This window comes from Cynocephalus volans, chromosome 14, assembly GCF_027409185.1.
Source record: "Cynocephalus volans isolate mCynVol1 chromosome 14, mCynVol1.pri, whole genome shotgun sequence".
NCBI classification, from domain to species: domain Eukaryota; kingdom Metazoa; phylum Chordata; class Mammalia; order Dermoptera; family Cynocephalidae; genus Cynocephalus; species Cynocephalus volans.
Window position 1 is genome coordinate 7,442,564 of NC_084473.1, and position 14,608 is coordinate 7,457,171.

The 14,608-nt window shown below is 45.8% G+C and overlaps 1 protein-coding gene across 2 annotated transcripts in view; it reads left to right on the plus strand.

The window, feature by feature from the left end:
* Positions 1–14,608, plus strand: part of RNF144A (ring finger protein 144A) — a 118,563-nt gene that overhangs the window by 81,126 nt on the left and 22,829 nt on the right. For both annotated transcript variants that reach the window (XM_063078419.1, XM_063078418.1), the window contains 2 exons: positions 12,095–12,199; positions 12,352–12,412. In XM_063078419.1, the coding sequence (XP_062934489.1) occupies positions 12,095–12,199; positions 12,352–12,412 (166 nt within the window). The remainder of the gene's footprint in view (positions 1–12,094; positions 12,200–12,351; positions 12,413–14,608) is intronic.

Below are 14,608 nucleotides of genomic sequence, written 5' to 3' on the forward strand. Positions count from 1 at the left end.
GTGCCTTTGAGTGTGTTTGCTGTCTCTGCAGTCGCCTGTGCACTGTCGTGAGCACATGGTTTGTGTCCCTCTTAAGATATTCCATTCTGCCTGGAGTTTTTGCCAAGGCTTTTCATTTTGTTTTGTTATTGCTGTTGTTTTAGTTTTCTATTTCTAGAGAATTTTAGTAAAAATAAATAAGCAACTCTAATTCATACCAAAGTTATATTTACATCAATGAATGCTAACAGAGAAAACTAGCACTGTTTTCTCAAAGAGGGGCTGCTAGGGATACCAAGACACAGCGAGACAGCTGTATTTTTTCTGCAACTATTTATTAAAAATTAAAGTGTTGAAAATAGTCCAGCTTCTGTGTGCAGCTCACTGTGGGGTGAAGAGAAGGAAGCACGTGTGTGTTGGGAGGTTGAGAAGGGGAAGAAGGAGTCTCTTCTGTGTGGGCTCAAGTCACCGCATGGCGTGCCATTGGAAGCCTGGGGAGGAGCCAGGCCTACGGCCAGAGGACCTGCAACTGTCCCTTTCCTGGGGGACAGACATGGGAAGGTAGAAAATTGTGTAAGAACAAAAGGAGGCACTCATAAAACAATAATCACTACAGAATTACAGGCAGGCTCTGAAGTGAGTTTATCTCAAGGAAGAAGGAGCTGGGAAACCTGACGTTGGGGGCCAGGCCTCCCCTGCCAGCTCTGGTCTGACCTCAGTGGGCCCTGTCAACCTCATCTGTGCAGTGGAGATAAAAATAGCTTACCCCGAGGTTCCAACGGAAGAACATTTGCAAAGTCCCCATCACGTGGTAGGCATTCAGCAGGCCTAGTTCCTTCTCGTTTAGCTTCTAAGTTTGGGTTTAGAACGGCAGAAATAACAGTTTGAGCATCTATCACCAAACGTGTGTTCTGAGAAACGTTCATCCTGAAAGATGCACTCAGAAGAGAATTTTGTGGTTCGATGGGTTTGCTAAATACTGCTCACTGCGTTTCTGTCTCCCACCCCCGGCCAAGACATTCCAGGTGCCCCAGAGCACAAGGAAAGCACAGAGAAATCTACAGCTAGAGACAAACTATTTAACCTCCGTTTCCCAAATTTACTTGAGCAGGAAGCCAGTTACTAATATGGCACTGCCCCAAAACATGTTCCTGTGGGATTTCCTTGCTTGTGGGTGTCTGGTGGCTTTAGGGTGAGTTCAGACGTCGTCTTTGTGATTTTGATGAGGCTGAAGAGAGTCTGTGCACCGGAGTCTGTGGGATGTGACCTGGACAGGAGAACTATGTTGTGGACAAAGGGTCTCAGTGGTCCCAGGGACCACCTTGGTGCTGCCACATTCCTGGCACTATGCCAGGCTTTGGGAATTTGGAGGTGTTGAAAGCTACCAGTTATCTCTGACCATTCTGTTTTGGCTGGGTGTGAAGTGAAACTTTAAACAGACAAATGTAAACCTGAACATTTGTGTGCCAAAAAGTGAAATGTTACATAACCAACAGTTTCTCTGCTAAAAATGCTGAAAGGAGAGACAAGGTTGTTGATACTTCCTTCACGTAAGGCCGCCCTGTCCTACTGTGAGAGCCAGTCCCATTCTCGTTATGTTGGTCAGTGATACAAGTCCTGTGAATAGTGGCCCCAGAGATTCATGGACCAAAACCGAAGATGTAGGAGACATTTAGGCTTCCAGTCAAAATGGCAGAATAGACCATCCCCAGCGTCACTCTCTCCCACAAATCAACCAGTTCACAACTATAAAAAAGCAGCGACAGTGAAGCTGGGGATGCTAGAGCAGGAGGAGAGACCTACAGAGTGCACGAAGGTGGGAGAAGCCATGATGAGAGAGACAAAAAACTGCTCTGACCATTTCGAGCCCCAGTCACTTCAAGACTGGAGCTGCTGAGTACACGGAGCAAGCTGTGCCCTTCAGATGAAGTTGCTTGGAGGCAGCAGGAGAGAAGAGGGCCTTGGTGGCCCCCAGGCAAGCAAGACGACTAACAGGGTTCCCGTGAACCCACAAAGGAGCTAGAGAATACAACAACTGAAAAAAAGGAGCCACTCAGAGGCTGGTGAGTCATCTCAAGGGACCGAAGCACAGCCTGTCCCATGGGAAGTGTTGGCAGCACGGGCAGTGGGGGAGAAGAGCCCACAGGGAGAACACTGGGGCACAGCAAGGACAGCCGATCTGCCCCCCAATCAGCACATGCCCACTCTGTGTAGACTGGTCAGGAATACAGAACTGCAGGGAGTGCAGTTTGCTGAAAAGACTCAGCCCAGACCAGAGTTTCCACACAACGCAGGTGTGCTGGACCTCATGGGAGCTGGAAGTACCTACAAGATCAACAATTAAAATCTGGGTTGCACAAAAAAAAAAAAAAAAAAAGAAAGAAAGAAAGAAAAACTTCCCCAGGGAATCAGCAACAAAGCAGCAATTTAGCTCAACCCAAAGGCTCAAGTGCTGGTTCCCACAGGAAGTTTCCCTATTTTAGAAGTAAGCAAAGGACACAAATTAGTTCCAGTGTAGAGTTTAAGTGGTGGAAATACAAATAATCCAACACAGAAATAAAAGAAAAAACAAAATGTCCACAGACTGGAGACAGAGTTCTGATACCAGTAAAAGTCTTAACACCACCAAAGAACAACTATAAAACTTAGAAGGACTGGAAGCCCCCTCGGCTCTCAAGCCAGGTATGGGGGAGGGCCTTGGGGCTCCGCCACACCCCCCAGATGACCACACTCAGCCCAGTGATGACCACTAAGCTGCCACTGGTGGTCTGCGGTTCTGAGGACCACAGGCTCCCATGGGCATAGACCCCAGACCCCTCCTCTGGGTTCTGAAGGGCTCAGAGATGGGTGAGTCCAATAGTGAGGGGTCCTTCTGCTGAGCAGCGGCCTCGTCCTGATCTGGGTTGTCCAGGTCTGAGAATGGACCAGAGAGCTGGGGTTTCTGGCTGCCAAGATGACTTCAAGGTGCAGAGGTGCCTGTGCAAGTCCTTTCTGTGTCCCCATGTACAGAACTCTTCCTGAACTTGTTGTCTTAGGGCACCCGGCCCCCTCAGATTCTCTACTAACATAACTCACAGGCTACCATCGAGAATTTATTTTTATTTCTGGCTTTTAGGGTCCCTCTAAAATTTTATCTTATTGATAAAAGAGGAAGGGAAGTAAGATTTCTTGAATGCCTGGGATACGCGCTTACCAGAATCATCTCACTTGTCATAAAAACCTGTGAAGCAGGCAGAATTCTCTGTGTCATGAACAGGACACTGTAGCTCAGAAAGATGAAATGGCCTGCTCTGCAGCATTTGCCAGGCGTGCTGTGGCTCCAGCGTGCTTGCTCCTTGCATTAACATCTGCTACTCTTTTATTATTGTTATTATTACATGTGGTATTGATGAACTGCTGTTACAGAATTCCACATAGCCTAATTTGCACGTTCATGTATGTGCGCGTGCACACACACGCACACACATTGGTATCTTCAACAGCATTATTCCTTTAATCAAAATAATTTTCTCTTACCAAAGCCCAGAAAATTGCTGTGGGCAGCTATGCCCCCCCACCCCCGCCTGTTTAAAGTTTAGATCTGACTGTCTCTGTTATCCACAGCATAGCTCAGACCTCAGGTGCAGCCAGCAGTTTGATGGGGGCCTCGAAGTGTCTGAGTTCATGCACCTCACTCCTCACAGAGGACTTCACTAAGAGCCTGTGCATGTTTTAGCCACAGCTTTTTCAAACCTGGTGCATGTTTATCCTAATCTATAGTATAAAAAATACTACAAACATGGAAGATACAGAGTTCTGGGTTCATTTAATTAATGAGAAGCAACAATTCACAACCTGACAGCACAGGATAAATAACCAAAGCACCACAGCTGCACTACAGAGTGGTCCCCCGTGCGGTGACACATACCCTCACCAGGGCCTGAGGGTCAGGAAGGGGCATCCTGTTCTCTATGTCAGAAGGCGGGAGCGGGTAACATCCCTGTGGCCCTTGCTTCTGGTGCCCACGCTGGCTGAGAGGAGAGTCGAGGTCTGCATGCTGCCCCCTACCCTTGCTAGTCTGTACTGGTGGGTGCTGGCACTCCAAGCCCCTGGCCCCTTTGCTGCCTTGCCTTCCTCACCAGCGCCTGGGACCAGGCTGGCTGCCGCTGTGCTCTCTCCATGGCCTGCCTCCCTAGAGACCCCCTTCCTCTCTTCTCATTCTTGTTTCTTGCTGGTCCAGTAGCATCCTCTAAAACGGACACTTGCTTTTTCTAAGTGGGACCTGGAAGTGGTCCTTGCCGTGGATAGGGCTGTCTCTCCACTAGAAATTCCATATCTGCTAACAGTCCAGTCCTTAAGAAAACACTGACTCCTAGTATTGGCTTTTCCAGAAATGTAACAGAGGGCTGGAAGGCTGCCGTGGAAGCATCTGTGTCGCCTGGTCAAAGTCGGGAGTGCCTTCTTCCCCCACGTCCCCCGGCACCTTCCTACCTGGGAAGGGCGCTTGGGATCTGTTTTCTCTGTCCCTGTTTTGTGAACTTGACTCTCCTTGCCAAAGCCAGCCTCCCTGTTTTCTTCCAGCAGGCCTCTCTGGGACCTGTTGCTGGTGGGGTCCCGGGACCCTGCCCCAGTATTGGTAAGACACTCAAATTGGTGCACTTGTCCATCTCCCGGCCCCTTCCTACTCGTGAGCTAAAAAACCAACAAAACTCTCTGTTTTGCCATTTGATGGAATGATCTCCGGTGGTCTGGAAAATTCAGATCTTGCCTAGTGAGTATCTCTGTGTCACAGTACCCTCTGGTATCAGTAATTCTGAGCAGTCACACACACACTTATGTTGTCTCACACTCAGACTTGCCACATCGTCATGCACCTGTGTCCCCCCTCGCATGCCTTCCTAAATTCACACACACGCAGACCCCACACAGTCACATGCAGAAGCACATTTATTTCACCTCCCATGATGGTCCAACCGAGGGTTCATCCCGCCTAGGCATTTAGCACACTTGCTTAACCACCGAGTGTCTTCAGTGTCCCATCCTTGGAACAGAGTGAATAAATGCTCATGGAAGGGGAGGAAGAGTGAGACCCTGGCATTGCTGACTCTGAGGTTTGATGCTGTCTGTGTTGACATGCTCCTACCACAGTGCCTTTGTGTTGCATTCCACTGGGAGGTCTTCGTGATGAAGTCTAGCTTGGGTTAAATATTAATTTTTGCTCCTCTGTGGTGTTGGGGTTTCATATTCAGACAACAGAACATGGTGTCCTTGCACTGCTTCCCTTCTAGCTCGGTTGGAAGCACGTAGGTGCAGGGGCGGCTCCTTGCTGGAGAGAGGACATGGCTTCTCTCCGTCCCGCCCTTGCTAGGCAGCCCTGCACCGCCCTGGGAGGTCTGCAGAGGCACTGGATGGTTCGCTGGTCTCTGTGGAGCTGCGGGAAGCACAGCTTCAGCATCAGTGTCAGTCTCTTGTGGCTGAAGAGCAGCCACGAATGGCCGGAGCTGGTCCGTGCCATCTTCAGACCTTCCTGACCTCACCTCCCAGTCTCCCCCTTTCTCCAGCTCCCCAGGGTCAGGTGTCATTGAGCCGTCTCACTGTCTCTGTGCCCACTGCCCAGTTCTCAGAAAAGGCAGCTGTGAGAGCAAAGGGCAGCCCTCCTGCTGTCAGCAGGCGCAGCTGCATGTGTAAGCCCCTGGGAACACCACATCTTGATTGTGGCTTTTTTAGGTCCCATGTAGGCTGCAGACTGGACCCAATTCTACACCCTTGAGTTGCCATCATGTGAGCTCCTCCCCAGAGCTGGGTGACACGGTGCCCTGAACGATGACCTGGTCTCGCTGCCCACTCAGGTTCGTCCTCGCAGTGCCGAGAGTTGGTTCTGATAAAACAGCCTTTTGATGATGCAACCCCTGCTCCAGACACCCTGCAAATGGCTCCCCACAGCCTTTGGAATGAAGCCCGCTGTTGGCATGGCCTGGCTGCCTCCCTGTCCCTATCTTATATGGGCTTCCTACAGCCCACCCAGGGCAAGGTCCTCTGTTTCTTGAGCACACCACTTCTTGTCAAGCTGGCGTCCCTTCATCTGCATGGCTCTTTGTCGTGGATAGACACAACCTGGGAATGGGCGAGTTCTTCCCTGTGTACTGATAGTGAACAAACAGCGTCCGTATCCAGCCCTCACCTGCCTTAGCCCTGCCTCCCTGCCTTGCTCCTGGGAGCTCCTGATGGCTGTGGAGCGAGGCTGTCCATGTCCTCCTGGCTCCGCCCCAGGTCTCTGCATGCCTTCCCACAAAAAGCAGGTGCTCAGTGCAGAACTACTGGCTGAATTAACCTGAAAGTCCCCGACAGGTGACGAGCCCATAACCAACAACCTTCCACTTGGAGTTCCTGAAAGAGTTTAACACCAGATCTCTCCATCCACATTTTTATGGATCATCTGCAGTCACAAGCCACTGAGTGAGGGTCACAGAGAGGTCTGATGTCACTGACTCCCCCCTTTTCCACACGTGGGGGATGTGAATGTGCACTGATGCTCTCAGTGGCAGCAGGACTCCCACGGACGGCACGTGGCATCTGTCTGGATGAGGGATTGTGGCCATTCTGTTTTGGACTAGAGGTCTGGAAGGCTTTTAGGTGATGGAAATTTTGTAAGAACAGAGTAAGGTTGGTAGGGAAGAGATAGTGTAGGGGGTAAAAGAAAGAATATTTCTTGAGGCCCTCCTTTGTGTGGGGCAAAGGCAGTCCTTCCAGCAAGGGTACCTACTGCCTGCAAGATGGAGCCATTATCCTTGTTTTGCAGTTAAAGGAACCCAGTCTTAGAAACCTTAAGGAAAAGTCTGAGGTAATATGGGGGGCATTGCACTGATCTTATCCCAGACTCAGCCACTGTGAGGCCCACCTCCCTCCTCTGCACTGCACTTGAGTTTCAGCAGAGCTGTGGCAGGCAGAGAGCACAGGGCATGTTTGTTTAGGAGACAGCAGATCGAATGGATTGTCAGGAACAGAGTATATGCCAATGAGAGCATTTTTGTTACATGTAAAGTCTGTTTTTTTATATTCCACTAATTTTACAAAAGCACCCTTTATATCTTGGACTTTTTTTCTTGTAAATAAGGCCACATGCCTACAGCCTTAAGGAAAGTGATCTTTGTCAGAGCATACACTGTGCAGCTTGCCAGGCAGTTTGGTCCAGGATCCCAAGGCCACCCAGCGAGTGTCTCTTGGGAACTCCCGTGAAGCCGTTCTCAAAAGCTGTGCTGGGTCGTGTCTCCTGCCTCCTTGACAACAGCTTTGCAAGACATGGCTTAGCCTTCCTGCCTGTGCTGAGGACCAGGATTGCCACTTGCGCTGCTTTGCAGTAGCTATGTGTAGTTAGCATGTTTTCTGCCTCGGGTCGACAGCTCTTCTGCCGAGATGCAGTGACATGTCTATTGCCAGGTGTCTGGTTATTCAGTGCATATTCCACTTATCTGTATGGCCACCCACCCACCATCTATCTGTGCAGCATTGATTTGCTATTCACCAGCACTCTGTTAGGTATGGGGAATAGAAATATAAATAATAAACAGGTCTTGCTTTCAAAGAACTTACTGCCTAATAGAGCAGAAACATAAACAGATCATTGATTATTGATGGCTATAGAAATGCTGAGAGAAACATTTGAGGGGTGTGTCAGCAGTATTCTGGAGCAGCATTGTCTCTGAGTGGTCCTTTTTCTGTCTGCCAAGCTTGTCCCATACTACAAGGAAGTGGGGACTCATAGAGGTGAAGGTCCTTGCTCAGGTCACATATCTGGTAAGTGGGTGAGTCTCAGATTCAAACCCAGCTCTGCAATTCCAGGGTCCTTGATCACTAAACACTGTTTGCTGGGGTCCCACTGCTTTTGTCTGGACCTGCCTACATAAAATGTTGGTAAGTTGTAGGTCCCTGACAAGCCTAAGCCACTCAGGCATCTTTGAGCACAGTTTCTGGGCATTTTCTCCTGCTGTTAGGGTCATCTGTAGCCAACAGGCCTTTGAGTGAGAAAACAGACAAAATTCAGACTTGCTGTAGTTTTAGATGAGGCAGAGAGTCTCTGTGGCCCGCTTCTCCTTGGCAGGAAACTTCTGATGCAGTGGGGGTATATTAGCAAATCAGCAGTGCTGTCTCAGGGGTTTCAAAGACTTGGAAGCCGTAATGGAAAGTGGAATGCCTGGAACATTCTGTGGTTTCGCCGTTGCCTCTCCCGCTTCTTCCCTTTGCGCAGCTGATGCCTCTTTTCCTGGAATGCCTTTGTCTCGCCAACGTTTCATCTCTAGGAAGCCTTCCCCAAACCCCATTCAGGTGGGACCCCTCCTCTCTAACCCATGGTAGCCTGTTAGAGCCTCACCACCCCTAACGTAGAAGCCCCAGTAGGCCACCGAGCACAGTGGTTATAATAATGACCTGCGTACACATCTTTCTCCCGCACCAGGCTGTGAGGTCTGGGGTCTCCGATCGTCTTTGTTTTTGCAGCCTCATGAACGTGTAAAGGAGATGTGCTCTGGACTGACTCAGACTCCGCCAGTTTAAAGTTTATACATGTGATTCTTTGTTCTATGAAAAAGTATATGAGGTAACCGAAAATACTTAATAAATGATGGCTTAAGAAAGAGTTTTTTAAAATAAATTTTATCATGTACATTTGAGGTTTACAGCCTGATGTTGTGGGGTACATACAGATAGTAAAATGGTTACTATAGTGATCTAGATGAATGTGCTTAGCATCTCACACAGTTACTTGTTTTTATGACAAGAACAGCTAAAATCTACTTATTTAACAAAAATCCCTAATGCAACTTTCTTAATTTTAGTCATTATGTTGTACATTACACCTCTAAACTTGTTCATGGAAAAGAATTTTTAATTGAGGAAGGAGGCAAAGAATTTAACAAACAAACAAAAAAGACCTAAAAAAGCTTTGGAGTCAGGCTTACCTGGGTTTGAGCCCTGGTGCCTTTAATTACAGGGTGTGGCTAGGCTGGTTTTTAACTTCCTTGAGCCTTAGTTTTCTCATCTGTAAAATGGGAGTGAAAACATCTCCTATGATTCTTACACATTGTTACTGGGTGAACATAGGTAAAGGGATTAGCCTAGAACCTGGTACTTAGAAGATATTTCATTACTGATAGCTGTAATTAATACAATAGAAGGAAAATGCCTCATGTCTGCTTTTGGACTCTATGTTTATTTTTACAGAAGTCTGTTTACTTATTTTGTGTGTATGTGCTCATTTCAAGATATCTTTTTGCCATTGGATTGAAAAACATAGCTTGTGAGTCATGACCCTCTTTAGATCTGGAAGAAGACTGGGCTTGATTTTGATAGATGCAGGGTCAGACACTCGGATCCTCATCTCTCTTTGGACAGTAAACAGATATGCCTAGAATGTAATCATTTTGCAACTTGCATAGATCGATGCATTCCGACAGCATAGCATGTCCACTCTGGGGTGGCTTTCAGCCAGAAATGACTCACCACTTGGTGCCACATGCAAGCTCTTGAGGAACGATGTTCAGAGACTTGCCAAGGATGTATGTATCACATCAGTTTTAATTGTTGTATTTTGCTTCATAGGGAGTGTAGTCCTCTGTCACTGTATACTGCTCTGCACAATATTGTGAGAGTTTTCAGCGTTGTACTGGTTTAAAGCATTCCAGCATCCTCCAGAGACCCAATTTAGACAAACTTAGTTATATAAAGTACAGTAATGATCTTGTTACTAAGGTTTGGGAGGTTCTTTATGCCTGTAACTATAAGAAACATATCACGCAGATAGACAAATGAGAGATAACAGCCGCTCTTTACTTAGCTTGTGCTGTATACCAGGGACTGTGCCAAGTCCTTCCATACACTTTATTTCTGAGTGTCACAAACCCTAGCAAGACGGGCATTGGTATTTTATCATCAAGGGCACTGTGGCCGGCCCAAACTCATCCAGTAACTGGCCCGTGACCTTTGACAGAGGGATAAGGATTGCTTGAGTCAATCTAGCTCCAAAGCCTATGGTCCTTCCCCTCATGTTGCACCAGCCATAAACAGCACATTCCACTGCTCTGCCAGCTATAAACAGGCTGCTGCTGCAACACTTGACCACCCCGCTAACCCACAGCGGCATTGTCCATCACAGGTCAGCTGGTGCTTCCCAGAACTGGCTGCAGCCCTGACGGAGATGGCGTGTCACCTCCTCTCCCTCATGCTCTGCCTCTCCCTGGGTTTGTCCCTCCCTTGTTCTGGGGAAAGCCTTTGCATTGGTTTTAGTGAGTTGATCTCTAAAAACTCTGACATCTTGTGCCTCAAACAGAACTCCAAGATTGGGCTCATCCATACTCACTACACTGGGAGCTCCCTTCACAAACATTGGTTTGGCAAAATGTAGATGTATCTGTGAATCTAAGTTCAGAGGCCAGGCAGATCAAAAGAAAGCAGGCTGAAACCCGGGGGCCTCGGTTCACAGCTGTCAACATCGTAATTCGCACACGAAACTCATAAGAAAAGCTTTGGGAAATGGTTCTTTCTGAAGATAGCACTGATTTCTATTTTTTAAAGAAATTGTTATCTAGAGTCTTTAGTGAATGAAATATTCTGATTTGCAAGAATGGGGAAAATTGCCCATTTAGATGAAATTATTATTTATGTATCAAGCATATGCTCTTTTCCATGTATTCTTGTAGACTCTTTCACTTGCATAAAATTCTTACAACTCCACTGTAAGGCAGATTAAATCATCCCAAACTGCAGATCAGGAAAATAAGGCTGGTATAGAGAGAGTACCAGACTTGTTCTAAACATAGAAGTAGTAGAAATTACAGTTGGATTTCAATTTAGATCCATTCATTAATAATAGCCATGTGTTCTTGGAATGAAAAAGATTATACATTTTTGGGGGGGAGGTAGCAGCTTAGCAAACATAGCTTGTGGGCTTTTTTGATGAATTGTTATTATAATATTTTAATAGTGTTATTATAATACTAGCAGCATTGCTATTATGAACTTCAAATATTATCCAGGACTGTGATTAAAAGTTGATTGGGGTGGGGGGGGGGCTGGCTGGTTCGATCAGTTGGTTAGAGTGCAATATTATAACACCGAGGTTGAGGGTTTGGATCCCCATACCGGCCAGTGGCTAAAAAGGAAAAAAAAAAAAAAAAAAAAGTTGATTTGAGATGCTGCTGAAGTATTTCGCATTGTTTTTCCTTCACTTAACAGCCCCAGTTTTCTGTGCTCTTTGGGTTCTTGCATAAACTCTTCAAAGATTCTGTCTCTAGTGTCCCTTGGTAGCGAGCCTAGAGAAGTCTATATCTTTTATTCTCATTGTTGTTTATGATGTGTTTTTCAGGGAATTACTAGAATCCTAAAACTGATAGACTTTGTAAAACAGGAGCAAATTGGTCCCGAGAAAGGCCACATAATGTTTTATATCAACTGTACTTTGTGTCCACTTGGTCTTTTTTGACCCACTTCAGATTTTAAGCAGTATTCCCAGGTACATGAGGTTGGTAGTAAGACATTGCCAGGTAAGTGAGACGTCAGAAATGAGGACTGTCAAGGACACATGGCTTCTCAGTAGTGAGAACGTGGGCATTTATCCGAGCAAGCTTGGGTTTGAATCTAGGCTCTGCCTTCACTATCTGGGTAAGCTGGCAAGTTCCTTCTTTGGTGACTCAGTTTGCACCTCTAAAAGATGCAACGGTCATGCATATCTTATAAGAATGTTCTAGGGATTAAATGAAATGGTGGAAGATAATTTAGTACAGTGCCTGACATTTCATATGCGTTTGAGAAGTATTACTTCCCAACCTCCCTCGCTGCCTCTCTCTTCCTGCTGTTAGAGGTATTGGCTTTTCTGTTTGCTGAGATTGTGCACAGGGATCTTATCCACAGCATTAGCTTGGGAGCCAGCATACGGTCCTTGGTGCAGAACAGATACCCCACAACTATTTGTTGAATGAGTAAAACCTCTAAACCTCTAATTTGGTGGTTGCTATGGACTACACAGTGAAAATATAAAACTGTAATGGAACAATGTACTTGATTGATCACTGTTTCAATGCATCCCTATTTCTTCAGCATTAAGGAAGTACAATGTTTACAGACACTTCTCTGTTTTCTCTTTCAGTGCCTGAAACAGTATGTTGAGCTCTTGATCAAAGAGGGATTAGAAACTGCAATCAGCTGCCCAGATGCTGCCTGCCCTAAGCAGGGCCACTTGCAGGAGAATGAGGCATGTGCAGATAACAATCTGGTCGGTTTGTCGGAGGCGTCCTTGTAGGCCCTGCTTAGCTGTCAAGATGCTGCCAGTTCTGTTTGGGTTTACGTTGCTTTGTATTCTAGCCCTCAGCTTGTTATAATCTTTGTTTATCTTTTTTCCCTTAGATTGAGTGCATGGTTGCAGCTGAAATTATGCAAAGATATAAAAAGCTACAGTTTGAAAGAGGTAGGTGCCCCAGTATATTAGCTAGTTGTAATTCCTATAACAGAATGTGGGTAACTTTTGGCGGGAGTTCTTTTGGTAGATATGATTGTACACCAGTTGATAAGAGTGAAAAAGTTGATGTAAACAGAACTTCTGAAATTCAGCTGATATTTTGAATTCTCTGAACAGCTCACAGTTTAAAGCTCTTGGCTGGGGATCTGTTTGGTAGCAGGAGGAATTTATGAAACACAGTTTGTTTATAGGGATTAGGGCTTCTGCGGGTGGTTTAAAGAGATATGATCCTCATGGTGCATTATTCTTCAGCCAGGTTAAGGCCTAATGGAGTGAGGGCTAAACTCTTAGACTGGCCCTGAGTTTAAAAGATAGAAAGGCCTGGAAAGTAGTCCTTAGGCTCAACGTAGTAGTAATTGGGATTACCATCACAATCAGAGAGTAGTGCATGCAGTCTGCAACCACTGCAGGCCTCTGATAGTGGTGATAAATGAATAATTGAGCTTCATAACTCAGTAAACATCTCAACAACCCTGCAAGGTTAATTGGTCGTTATCTGTTAAACTGCGACCCAGAGGGCCCTGTGACTCACCTGATTTCTAACATTCTCTAGTTGGTGGTTCGGGACAGACCCTCTATTCTTAGCTATGACCCCCCCACCCCCCACCCTGCCACTCCCCGGGCCCTGCACAATCCTCCTTGCTGGAGTCTGGCCTGAGCAGACCCAGGGATTCTCAGGGAGAACAGTAGGGACAGTGCAGTGTTAACATTATTTTCAGGATCTCATTGCAAAGCTTTAAAACATGTTGAATGTCTAGGAGAGTCCGTCTTTGCTCCCTAAAGTGTTCCAAGATCATAAAAGGACATTTAAAAGAGTCTGCAAAAGAGGCTCGTCTGCCAAAGAGCAGAATAGCAGCCGTGTATAGGAGACACCTCTTATGCAGAACTTCGTTGTGAGGACACAGTACGTGAATTCTGAAATTTTCAGCTTAGTGTAGAATCGCTGAAGCCCACTCTTTTTTCTCCTGGACTGGGACTCACTCCTGAGATCCAGCCTTGTATCAGGGATTCACTCCCAAGTTCTAACCTCTAAGGACGTGTTTATGTGGAAACACTGTCAAGATGGGAATGCGAGGCAGAGTAGACAGAGGGAAACGCCCAGGGACTCCCAGTTCAGCTGAATGTGGGGAGTGCTAGCTAGCTATGTTTCCACTTGAGGTTTGCTTCTCAGAACAAAGGGGCAATGTATGGCTACAACCTAAAAAATGAAATCAAACAGAATTTTTCATGTCGTTGAAACTTGTATTCAAGACCTTATTTATTTATGTGGTATTTATCATTTGCTTTGGGGCAGTTTATAGCTTAAACACAATGCTGTGACGTGAAAAAGTCTGTATGTAAAGCTGTAAAATTAATTAATTTGGATTTCTGAAACTTTCAGGCTCTTCTGAAAAATATTTTCCAGAGAAAATCTTGATGGAAACTAGCAATTATTTGAGTTACAAGAATATGAACTTTCTGTGACATTGAGTTAAATTTAAAAATGCAGCTGGGTAGATTTTCCTACCTAATTTAACTGTTATTTTTTGAGTATGTAGGCTTAGTCAATTTTTTTTTCTTTTGCATAAAAAATGAAGCCAACTTGACTTAGGTTAAAAAAAAAAATCTCTTAAATCTATCACTTTTAAACATTTTACTGACATTATGTTAAAAGTTTTGTTTTTTTTTTTTTTAAAGGATTTATAATATGACAAAAGACCTGTCTAAATGAAATGTTAGAATGTTGAAGCTAAAATATAGCTATGGATTATAGCTGGTATCTTGAACAGGTTTGGAAATGTGATCAGAAGGCAAATTTTGACTTGTTCTATGCTTTTAAAGTTCAGCCAGTGGAGGACACTCTTAGGAGAAAACTCAGTTCAATAATTTTCTGAAAGGGTTTAGTTACCAAAAAGTCCTATGGTTGGTTTAAGTTGCAAACACTGTCTCCATTTAGTCGTGGAATATCTCACCTGATCTCTCAGCCTTGATTATAATTTAAACTTCTCCGCTTTTCTAGCTGGGGCATCTTGCAAGCAGGGAGCCAGGGAAGGGGACTAGCAAGTTTATTTTTCTGTCTGAGCACCCACCTGGCTGACTCACAAGTCTGGGGTGGGGATGGACTTTTGAGAGAGGTGGCTCGGGTCACTCACATGTGTGTGCCAT